The 12,419-nt window shown below is 44.6% G+C and overlaps 1 protein-coding gene and 1 long non-coding RNA gene across 3 annotated transcripts in view; one reads left to right on the top strand and one right to left on the bottom strand.

The window, feature by feature from the left end:
- The window catches only part of NHSL1 (NHS like 1), a 131,877-nt gene extending 124,700 nt beyond the window's left edge, over nt 1-7,177 (bottom strand). For both annotated transcript variants that reach the window (XM_053222190.1, XM_027056775.2), the window contains exon 1: nt 6,702-7,177. In XM_053222190.1, coding sequence (XP_053078165.1) covers nt 6,702-6,903 — 202 coding nt within the window. In that variant the 5' untranslated portion in view covers nt 6,904-7,177. The remainder of the gene's footprint in view (nt 1-6,701) is intronic.
- A 389-nt stretch (nt 7,178-7,566) lies between these two features.
- On the top strand, nt 7,567-8,694 carry LOC128315505 (uncharacterized). Its single transcript, XR_008298310.1, has 2 exons — nt 7,567-7,818; nt 7,961-8,694. It is a non-coding gene; the product is annotated as an uncharacterized LOC128315505 (long non-coding RNA).
- The last annotated feature ends 3,725 nt before the right edge of the window (nt 8,695-12,419 follow it).

Here is a 12,419-nt window from a genome sequence, read left to right as displayed (position 1 = left end):
TGAGGCTGCTCCATCAAGATTAGCCTTCCTTGGGGTCGGGGGAGGCCAGAGACAGGGAGAGCAAGGGTGGAAGCGGAGGAACCGGTCGAGAAAGAACCGCACGAGCACGCTGCTGCCTCGCCGTGTCGACACGCATCAGCCGGTCTCCTACCTCATCTCTGTTTGCTAAGCCAGCTTCCCTGGGGGTGCAAACACTCGTGATCAAACGTTTCTACAAAGTATTTGATTCACACACAGTTTGAGTGAGCAACAGGAAACGGAAGACTGCCACCAAAATTATGCTCCCCCAAAGTGAACCCTCTCTTTTGCTATACTCAAGAAACTTCAGAGTCAGGGGGCGCCTGGGTGGCTCAGTCGGTTAAGCGTCTGACTTCGGCTCAGGTCATGACCTCACAGTTCGTGGGTTCGATCCCCGCGTCAGGCTCTGTGCTGACAGCTCGGAGCCTGGAGCTTGCTTCGGATTCTGTGTCTCCCTCTCTCTCTGCCCCTCCCCTGCTCATGCTCTGTCTCTCAAAAATAAATAAATGTAAAAAAAAAAAAATTTTTTTAAAGAAACTTCAGAGTTGGGAGCACTTGTGAGGTTACAGTCATCAGTATATTGGACACGGTGAGCACACAGGGCTACCTATGACCCACCCCCCACCCCCCCCCCCCCCCCCCCCCCGCCTCGTTCGGCACGGTGCCCTGTGCAAACAGCACTATTAACAGGGTCCCAGATGAGTTATGTTCACCCGGTCAGCAATCGTTTATTGAGCACTTAGCCTGGGGGATAAAACGGATAAATCAGACTTGGTCTCTGTCCTAAAAGTATTCAGTCTAGCTAAAGACACAGACACATAAGCTATAAGTACAATCTAGTATATAATAAACATAATTACCGAGGTACGTAGAAGGTGGAGAAATCACACAGAGAAGGGAATAATCAGCTCTACCCTTTGGGAACTAGGGAAGGCTTCGCGGAGTTCTAAAGAAAGCAGAGAAGGTCCAGCAGGAAGCCAGCAGGCAGGGGCGGGGACTGGAGCATGACGGCCCAGGGAGCAGGAGATACACGGTAGGGCTGTGCAAAGAGCAATGCATCCATTTGCTACTGGGGGAGTTAAAAAAGGGCAGGGGAGGGAGGGGAGGGGGGGGCAGAGGGCGCAGGGCCCACACGCCATTAAGTAAGATAGGCTTTATTTTGTAGGCAATGGAGTGCAACAAAAGAGTGAGCCAATTATATTTGCATTTGGGCAAGATCACTCTGATTACAGTGTAGACTCAAGACTTACAGATGGCTCAAAGGGGGACCAGAGTGAAGATAACAAGAAGGAGTAGAAGACCACTCAGAAGGCAAGGTGAGAGCAGAGCAGGCCTGAGTAGTTTGGATGGACAAGAGGCTGCAGATACAAAAGACCTTGAGGACTTTAAAACTGATAAGACTGGAATTGACGGAAGTGTTTCATAGGAAATAGTGTCATTAAAAAACACTTTATTTAAAACTTTGATAGAAAATATTATGGTTAAACCAAAAACCCTTGAAATTACGTAGAAATATAACACATTCTACGGTAACTGTAAGAAGCTTATAAAAACTAACACTAATTAATGTGTAGGGTCTTTTGAAATTATTTTAAAAAACAACTGTTGGAAAAGAACAATTTCAAAAAAGTTTTCAAAACCGAGTAAAGGCATTTCAGTGAAGAAGAACACAGGTTACAAACTTCCAAATGAATGCTCTGACAATAAGTTACTTCTTTTTTTTTTTTTTTTAAACATTTTTATTTTTATTTCTGAGAAAGACAGAGCATGAGTGGGGGAGGGGCAGAGAGAGGGAGACACAGAATCTGAAGCAGGCTCCAGGCTCTGAGCTGTCAGCACAGGGCCCAACACGGGGCTCGAACTCGAGAACCTCGAGATCATGACCTGAGCTGAAGTCAGACGCTTAACCGACTGAGCCCCCCAGGCGCCCCAAAGTTACTTCTTTTAATACTGTCTTTCTAATAATCTAAGTAAGTGTCTAATTCTCAAAACAAATCAACAAATTTTTAAGACAATAGAGGATATTAGATAAAACACCATTTCAACAGAATTTCACCAATTTAATAACAAATAAGATCATGTTGGCAATAAAACAAGGCAGCAAGACAACAGAGATTCCCAACTTCAAAACAAAAAATAATCAAAGGTCAACAAAGGGCAGTCTCAGTGAACCAGATAAAATATTAAGTGGCACTCACTATTCGTCTCTTTCACAGAATGTCAGTTTCAGTAGAAAGAAGGGAAACATTACAGTTACTGCACTGAGAATATTCTGCTCATCTCTTTTATTAAGACACCACGATGAACTCCATTTAGCTATTCTTCCAATGTACCTAGTGACCCTCAAAAGAAATATTACTTATTTATCTAGTTTTACTCTCAAATGCAGGGGGGCTACTTTAGCAATATTTGCCAATACTTTTTAGGTCTCTTTAATGCCGTGAAGAAAATGTCCTTAAATCCCACAATTTTAAAGATTTTATGATCAAAAATAAGTCACAGCTGTTTACATGGAAACAGGATCTTGACCTTGCTGCTTTTGGCCTTTTGTGCCTCTCCCCACCCCCCCATTGTGATAGCTGAAATCACTGCTAATCTAATTATGAATAAGGATCCTGTTTTCTGCCAACTATTTTACTAGGGAGGACGCTGGGATGAAATTACTTTAAACACAGCCAACTCCCACACTCAACAATTGATTATCTTGTGTATGGATTATTCATTACCCCTGATACCTAGCAAGGCCGTTCTCTGGCTCTTTTTTGTAGTTCCTGGGATGGAAAAAAACACTGAAATTCAAATAATTCAAATTGGGTAATGTTACTAGCACATATGATAAAAGTCCTGAAGAGGAGAATGAAACTATGGTTTAAATTGAGGCTTTGCATGTCAATTACCCTCTCTATGCACTGACCTGCCAATACCAGGATCATCAATCACGCCTCTGCCCAGCTGAACAGAGCAGGGGATACAACAAAACATGCTTTGCTCAGTGAGAGGCTACCCCATTATTATTCCACCTCTTTTGGTTTTATTTGACAAGAGAAGGGTAAGTGAGCAAGATGGGGGAGCACAGAATAAATACTAGTCATTAGTTTCCCTTGAGAACCTTCCGCAGTGCTGGAAACAAAGCAGGAGCTCATTAAGTGTTGTGTGAATCAATGCTAACAGCCAGAAGGCCATGCAAAACATGAAAATGCTCAAGATAAAGCATCCTTATCTGGACCTTCTCATCTAAGCCATTCATTTTACAGTTTTCACAATTATCCTGCATTGTCTCTTTAATTCCCCATTAGATGTCTTATCTGCTTCTCCATTTAAGAATGGATTCCATGACTTCACAGCCTGGGTGCTATATTTCTTTGCATCCCACATGTAGTACTAGAAGTTCCTTCAATAAATGCTCTCACAGATCCATGTGAAAAGCTACCTATTGTCTCACCTACAAGTGACTTCCACTTTTTTACTACATTGGCATCTATTAAAACAGCTCATGATTCACTAAATTTATACCCAAGAGGATACTGATTCACACCCTTGATTTTTATGGCTAATTAAGTCAAAACATCATCTGCTATTGTAATGGGTCATATCCCACTAAGAATATAAGAACTGATCACTGCTGTTACTTAATTCATTTTTACCTTCCTGAGTACAAATGTTTTTAAGTTTTGAAACTTGCCATGGGCTGGAATAAAAGAAAACATGCAGGTGCCTAGTTGGGATTGCTTTGGACATATCAATTATGTATCCTCTGGTTACTTTTTAGACTCAGGAAAAGTAACCTATTGATAGCATCTAATCTTATAATAACATCGTCCAAAAATTTTCCAGGCACTGTAGTTTTATACTAAGTTTCTTGAGTATAAGCGGCAACATTAAACTACAAATGTATAATAGGTTTGTGTACGGAAAGATACCCATAAGACTAACTGCTTAAAGAACTTTATTTTGATGTTACTAGTAAGCAATCCGGCATGGGCATTCCCTGCAAAAAGAACTTCTGAAATGAAACGTCAAAGAACTGTTTTAGAAAATGAACATACATACAACACACTGACCACACTGACAGGAAGGATTCCGTGGGCTAACTGCGCAAAGGAATGTGACCTGGAGACAGCGGCCAGGGAGCAGGCAGGCACTCTGGCCTTGCGGAAGCTGCTGGATGGAGGGGAGAAAGCCCTAAGGCTGCATAACTGGACACCCCAGCAGCCAGAGGTACCACGGGGGGGGGGGGGGGGGGGTGGCGGGGAAGACACAGGACGCTACCCTAAAGCAAGGTTAACTTGTTAAGCTACACTGCCCTACCTCTAGCTGCCACTGCCTGGTGGTGGTGTCTGTCTGTGAGGGAGGGGAGCAGGGAAAGCAGGTTTTTAGAAACCTGTGTAGATTAAAGGGAGTTGGGGAGCAGGCTGAAAGGAAAGCATGTGGTCTGGATGGACAGATAGGAAGCAAAAGAAAGCTGCTATGCAATTCCCATCGGACCAGCATGTCTCCACTGCACGTTTATCTGCAACCAAATCCTAGTATGGCCATTGGGCATTCTTAGCGCTGATGGAGAATCCTTGATAGAGTTTTAGCTGTACTGGACGCTGCTAATGGAAAACGACAACAACAACAACAACAACAACAACAACACCACTCTAATCCTGAATAATTTTTCTGAAAGATTTATCCTCTTTTGATCTGGAAGTGTAAACAAAGTCACTTCTGTATTTCTCCGAAGGTAAGGGCCATTTGAAATAAGGGTCAGCAGGTATAACGTGCCCCTGGGACAGCGTGTCAAACTTGGGAGACAATTTTCTTCTGTAAGCCCATTGTCAGTCAAAAACAGAATAGAATCGTACCCACTATGATCTCTAGGCAGCTCTTTAAGGCTTTCCCCCCAACTCCATATGTCAAAAATGGTAATACTACCCACAGGCAATTATTTCCAAGAACCGAATAAATCTACGCCCTGTATTATGCCTCCACTTCTCCTCATGGGGTGACTGTATCCCCAATGACATTAAGGGATAAAGGGCACAATCTTCTGTATTGTTGCAGAAACGAGCCCCCCCCCTCCCTTTACAAGCCATCCCAGTTCTCCACAAGAACGTCATTATTTTTCACAAGTCAAGTGGACAGTGTTTGCTTCATTTCCCAGCTAAAACGAACACATGCAAATTGACAGTCTCTTTCCCTTTAGTGTTAATTCAGATGGAGCGTCTCCAGTAGAAATCCTGAAGCGACACGCTCACGCGCGCATCATCTTTAACAGAAACGTGACAGTGACGGATTCAAAACAGTCACAAAAGAACCCCCTTTGGCAAAGGCCAAGGGGATCAAAACTACACCCTCTGACCACCACAACACGACTGTATCCACCCTCCAAACGTTTTTGCCTCCAACGTGACAACCCACCCATTTGCCACAACCACAGCTCGTTCCCGATTTAGAAGAGGAAAGTTCGTGGACTAACCAAACCACACAACTCCGTCCAGAAAGCACAATGCCTTTTCTCTGCGTGGCACTCATGCCCCATCTGAACTAAAAACCTGCATATGTAGGCTCAGCGGCAGCGGACCACTGCTGACCCCCTCCTTGACATAATAAACAACTGACATCTTCTAAGAGCATTAACTCGTCCCTCCTGTGCCACAGTTTAATAGAGAAGAACAAATGGCTTAACACACAGTATACAGGAGGAAGAGCCGTGTGAGATCCTGAGTCCGTGGAATAGAACCACCGCGCCCATCGGCACATATTTAACTGTGTTTACTCTCTCGGGTTTCAGCAGTTTTGTTTCCTACAAGAAGGGAAAGAACAGGTCGCTGAAAGATTCCAGCGAGGTTCCTTTCCGCACGGGAAGAATGTGATAAACAGGGAAAACACAATCACGCGGAATGTCTGGACTCCTTTGTAATACTTAAATAGCGCCCCCCTACCGGGCTTTGCCACAGCACTGAATGGGGAAACCATTTTAGAGCTTAACAGTTCAGTCTCTACAGTAAACATTCTAAGAGGAAGAACTCAGAAACTCTAAACACAGAACAGGAGTGTGTTAAGAAATACTGAAATATTTCCCTCCCTCCCACTGGGACTCATATTTTTCTTCACCTTGAGGAAGGCAAAACACGCCAAGCCTCGGCACAGAGACCAACACGGGTCTGAAAAGGAACTTGAAAGAAATCCAAAAACTCCTTTTGGCCACAGTATCAAGGGCAAGCCCTTCGTGTGTTCCGCTTCCTTGATGTCACTCTAACACCTGTTTGTTGCAAGTGTCATGAACTTCATCAGTCTTCTTAAAGGAAGGTGCAAGCAGACCATTCCTGACTCCCAGAGTTTTGTCAGCATACTGTTTCAGAAAAGAGCTCCGTGAGGGTGGTTTTACCATTGAACTTTTCACAAGTCACCTGAGTGTGCGGATCTGCGGGGGGGGGAAAGAGTGCTGAAGACAAAAGGCGGCTATTTCTCCCTTCTCAGGAGGACACCGTCTCAAGCTGAATCTAGCTGGAAGAGCGCTTTTATTTTAGACATGGAAACAATCAATGTGAATGACACCGAATTCCAAAACGAAAACAAACAAAAAGTCCTAAGGGGGCCAAAAATCACCAAGGGGAATCAGCGATAGAAAAAGAATTCTACATTGCAAACTTCTAAGAATTTAAACAAAAACAAACAAACAAAAAACATCAAATCACCTTTTCTGGGCTGGGTTCTGTAATTCCAGTTTTCATCATCTGCTTCCACCTGCTGCCCACAAACCGAGAGCTCTCCATCACTGCGGAACAGCCTCTTTGTCTGCCTGGACAAGGAGGAGAAATTTATCCAACTCACAGCACGTGAGAGAGACCCTGAATTTGACTTGAGTCTGAAAGAACCTGAAGAGCCTTCCTTTTTCATCTTCTTGCACACCAAGCTCGACTACAGACAAAGGACAGCCCCGCAAACCAGACGCTGGGTTTTACAACTGTTCCATGTCCTTTAAACGAACCTGCTCCTTCCCACTAATTCAGACAGCGCTGGGAGTCAGGCACGGCGTGATGCGGCAAGACTGCTTGCTCCTATGTCACCCAATTACAAAGAAAAGGAAAATGAGGGGTTAGGAAACAAAAAGAAAAGAAAGAAGAAAAAAATTTTTTTTTTTTTTTTGTTATCCTAGCCACATTGCGGCACTTGGTTTGGTGTAACTTTAAAAATGAAGCAACGCGTTCATTTCAGGAACACTTGTCAGGACTTGGAGAACGAACCAAGGCACTCCGATTCTTTGGTGGATACCTAGCATCCCATACTGTAATCCTGCTCCTCTCCCAGGCATCCTTCCCCACACGGGCAGGGAGCAGCCGTCTGCTGCAGACGGAGGGAGCTCCTCGGGCTGGAGAACGAGGTTTGGGGGTCAACCCGGGCGCCCCGTTTAAACTTCGCCCACACAGGTGTCCCAGGAGAAATCAGAGTTCGGCTCCCTTGTCGCAGCACAGCACCGAGTCATACAGCGCCCACTTGCCCTCTTTCCCCGTCTGTGAACCGCTCAGGATCCACAGGACTCCACAAACAATAAACCAGGCTGCGTGGCTATTGCTTGGATCACAGAGTAAGCGCTCCTGGGAAAGGCGATAGGCTTCCCGGACACTGAAGGCACCTCATTGGAGACAGAAAACCCCGCCTCCTCTCCACAGTCAATACTTCAGTGGCAGCTCAAACTTCTGAACTCCAGCAAAGCTACGGAAATGCAAGTCTGTGCAGAATACAGACTTCTGGAAATTTAAAAAAGAAGAAGAAGAAGAATTGATGATTTATCATCAGACCACACTTAGGAAGGTAGGATTTTGAGGAGGGGGGTTAGAGGAACATACAGTTTTATAAACATCCAGCATTCTTTGGCTGAGTTAGGGATGTGATCATCTAAGAAACTGTATTCCCAAAGAGAATTAAACTGAGTCTGCGATTCCTTCTTTCCCAGCTTTCAACAAAGGTGAAATGCAGCCATTCTTGCACCTGTTGCTGTCTCTGCTGTCTTCCACCAGCAGTCAGAGTGCGGGGTGAGACCAAGGACCCTCTTTCTGCCTCCCCACTGGCAGCCCCTGGGGTCATTCCTCTCCAGCTTTGAAACATCATGCTATCGTGAAGAACCATCATCTGAGAGCTATGTTAACAGCATTTGGCTGCAGGCTGTAGCCTGGAGACTCATAAAACCATTAATTATGACAAGCAAAATATCTAGGGCCACGTGTTGGAATGCACTGGGTGCAGCATTTCACCCAAAGCCAACATAATTCCATGGTCCCAGGGCACTAAAAGTCCCTATCACTTTGCATCACAGAGACTTGGGTCAGGCATCCCCTCCCCCAAGTGTTATTCCCAGTAAGCTAATAAGCAACAAGTAGAGGCCTGGGTCCATCTCACTTTCCTTTACTGGGCACTGAGGAAACATATTAAAACTAATACCTTGCAACAGAAAATAAACTTTGATTAAAAAATGTAGGGGCGCCTGGGTGGCTCAGTCGGTTAAGTGGCCGACTTCGGGTCAGGTCATGATCTCGCGGTCCGTGGGTTCGAGCCCCGCGTCGGGCTCTGTGCGGACAGCTCAGAGCCTGGAGCCTGTTTCAGATTCTGTGTCTCCCTCTCTCGGACCCTCCCCCGTTCATGCTCTGTCTCTCTCTGTCTCAAAAATAAATAAATGTTAAAAAAAAAATTTTTTTTTAAAAAAGAAAAAAATTATAAAGGCGGATTTTGCATCATATGTGTACTGCAGCCCACTGAGATTTTAAGAAAAACGCTCTGCAAGTTTATAAGCTCTGTAAGTTTACAAGGACTGAGACATTTGTAGAAGAAAAACACAGAGCTGCTATGAAGTGTGTCTCAGATGGACAGCTCACACTACCAAGAAAACCACAAGACTGAACAGGTACTGGGGGACTGAAGGGCAAAGCTACAAAACAGTCCAGGTAATTAACAGATTTGGAATCAGTTTAATTTTCTTTTCCTTTAATGTTTACTTTTGAAAGACAGGCAGAATGCGAGCAGGGGAGGGGCAGAGAGAGATGGAGACACAGAATCCTAGCCAGGCTCCAGGCTCTGAGCTGTCAGCACAGAGCCTGACGCTGGGCTGGAAACCCATGGACTGTGAGGTCATGACCTAAGCCAAAGTCAGATGCTTAACTGACTGAGCCACCCAGGTGCCCTGTGGAATCAGTTTAAAAGCTAAAAGCGTCCTCAAGAGTTTGTGTAGTTTTCTGTTTTGTTTTTAAGTTTATTTATTTTGAAAGAGAGAGAGCACAGGAGGGTCGGGATGGGGGGAGAGAGAGAGAGAGAGAGCGAGAGAGAGAATCCCAAGGAGGCTGTGCACTGCCAGCATGGAGCCCAACGCAGGGCTCGAACTCATGAACCTGTGAGATCATGACCTGAGCAGAAATCAAGAGTCAGTTGCTTAACCAACTGAGCCACCCAGGTGTCCCAAGGGCTCATGTAGTTTAAATCCCTCGATTCCCAGATGGAAAATTCAGGGGTACACAAGGTATATGACATACATAATATCACACAGAGGGGTCAGGAATGGGACCAGGTCAGGTCAGACACCACTGGATTCAAAGGTTTGCCACTTACTGGGAGTGCTGGCTACATCACCAAGCATTCTGAGCTATTAAACTGGAATGATACCTCTACTTTGATCCGTTTCATAAGGGTAAAAATGATAATAATTATGCATAGCACCAGTCAGTGCCTATTCAAGTTCAAACATCAAATAAGTCTTTCAGAGTCAAAGACACTTTTGAGAATCTCAAAATATAAAATAAAAAGTAAAAAAAAAAGACCATTGTGCCGGAAAATATACAAACATCCTGAATGCTGCCTTCCATTCCAGAGATTCATAGGAATCCCTGACATCCATGTATGCACTCTCTAAGGATCTATGGACCTTCCCCCCTAAAAGTATACAATTGTCTCTTCCCTGATGTCTACATCCTAGAGCTATATATTTTTTTAAGTTTATTTATTCATTTTGAGAGAGCGAGTGAGAGCATGAGCAAGGGAGGGACAGAGAGAATGGAGAGAAAATCCCAAGTGAGCTCCACGCTGCCAGCACAAGCCCCAACACAGGGCTCGATCTCAAGAACCTTGAGATGATGACCTGAGCAGAAATCCAGTAGGATGCCTAAACAACTGAGCCACACGGGTGCCCCTACAGCTGCATTTTTAATTCAGAGATACCTGAAGCTCTGAAATAAACCTTGTGCTATTTTTCCCCTCCATAAGTACTGCTGAATGCTTTTCCAACCCACCTTCCTTGGAGTATGCACACATACACACAATAGCAGGGATGAAATGGTGTCATTGGTAACTGCTGTGTTTTCCTCCAGTGCCTCCTATCCTTACACACATATGAGAGCAAGCTCATGAGAGGGGCTGGAGGAATATTCACTGCCAAGTACCAGAAAGGTACATTCAAGGACTAGACTCATGACTCTCCTTCAAAGTAAGCACACACTTATGCTGGACTTCCGATCTAACACATTCCCCGTTATTCACAAGACCTGTGGATACGTCTGCACAATAAATTCTCCATCGACTAGCTATTCCATGTTTCTGTTATATTGGCCCTTGACTATTAATATCTTCACTTATGTAAAAGGAGGTCAAATAATTTACTTACTTTTACAACCGGATCAGAGTTCCTCTATGGCCGAGATAGAACATAATAGTTTAAATTAGCTTTGGAGGAAACCTTTAGATTTTCACTATCCTTATTAGATATGTACTCCCATTAACTTAGAAAGTCGCTAAGCAGGCTGCTTGCAAAGCTATTTCATTCATTCAAACTGTATTTATTCAGTAACTACAATGAACCACACATTTTAATTATCTGGACCCCAGAGCCATACAAATCAACCGCTCAGGGTCATGGCTACTTTGCAACGGGCACTTCATGTACATTACTGCTGATCACAACAGCCCTGCAGTGGAAAATCTCTTTTAGAGTCGAACCCGTTTCTTCAAACATCATCTTCAGGGTAATAGAACGTCTTAATTTAACATTTTTTCCCATGAAAATCTACAATAGAATAAATACACTCTTCTCAGACCTTGGACAGACCTGCTGCACATATTCTGTCCGCATCCCTCGCTGTGCAGCGTTTTTTTCATCTCCCCTCTCCTGTCAGGCTGACAAACAGAAACTTCTGCTGTCATCGCATGTGCCAATAACTGCTCCCTTCCTACCACTTTGCCACTGCCGGGCTTCAGGAATTATCGAGGAATCGGATAAAGAATCTTGCTTAAATTATGTGTTTAGTGGGAGTTGATAAGCACCCATGGAATGGAATACGTAGCTCTTGTACAAGGCCTTTGTCCCGGCTGCCTCCTGGCCAGCACCCTTGCCCTTGTACTGGCGAGGGAGATGTCCCAGGGTTGCAATGGGGGGGGGGGGGGGGGGGAGGGGGGAGAACAGCCCCTGGATAACAGCCCCCAGGCGGATCTAATACAGGCTTCTGATTCAGTGCCTCTTTTATATGAAGTTCTTAACACTTGAGGACAGTGAGAAATTCATCCATCACTAATGACAAAGGGATAAGAAATTATATTATTTCTGGAATGATTTAAGTCATACATTACCCCAAAAAAAGTTACCTATAAAAGCTGGGAGGCACCAGCTTATATTACTAAAGGAAGCTCTGGGATCATCCTCTTTGGGAATTCCTAAGTCAAATATCCATTAATTTGGAAAGATTTATTTATGTTTCTACCAAGAGTCACATGGATAGATTGAATACATTTGGAAAGTCCTTGCCAAGAGACACAATATTTCATGTTTCAATATATACTGACATCCTTAAAAAGGAGCTTAGCTCAAATGGAAGTCTTTGATTTAGTAAAAATTGTTAAACATGACAAGACATAGGATTAGACAAACCCCTCAGCCCACTCAGGCGTGTAATTGCCTCCTTTGCCATCTGTGGAAAATGCCAGCCAAGGGTAGGAACTAATTTCAAGTGCCATCAGTTTTTTGGCCTCAGAGGCCACAAATGAGCAACATGACTTTTAACTTCCATGTGTACCTTTCCCTGACTTTTAACTTCCATGTATCTTTCCCTGCCCTGACCCCACCCTTCAAACCCAGAAGGAAGAAGGGGAGAAGCAGAACTGCCCCGAGGGAGCTGGTGAGGCTGGGGTTGGGGGTCGTAGGGGGCACCGAGAGCAGGCGGTGCACACAGACAGAGGTAAGGGAAAAGCATGTACAGTGGCGAGAAGAGTCACGGTGAACTGGGTCCTGTTCTGAAGCAGCCCTGACCGGCCAGGGGCACTGAAGTCCGCGCCCGATCAGATTACCACATGAACCACCCAGACAACCCACAGGGACCTTTAGCGTCCAGGACGGGGTACAGTAGGTTTTCCAACTGTCAGCTCTTGTAAATAATTTAAGA

This window comes from Acinonyx jubatus, chromosome B2 (assembly GCF_027475565.1).
Source record: "Acinonyx jubatus isolate Ajub_Pintada_27869175 chromosome B2, VMU_Ajub_asm_v1.0, whole genome shotgun sequence".
NCBI lineage: Eukaryota > Metazoa > Chordata > Mammalia > Carnivora > Felidae > Acinonyx > Acinonyx jubatus.
The sequence above is the reverse complement of the archived record's forward strand: the minus strand, read 5'-3'. Positions and strand labels throughout refer to the sequence as shown.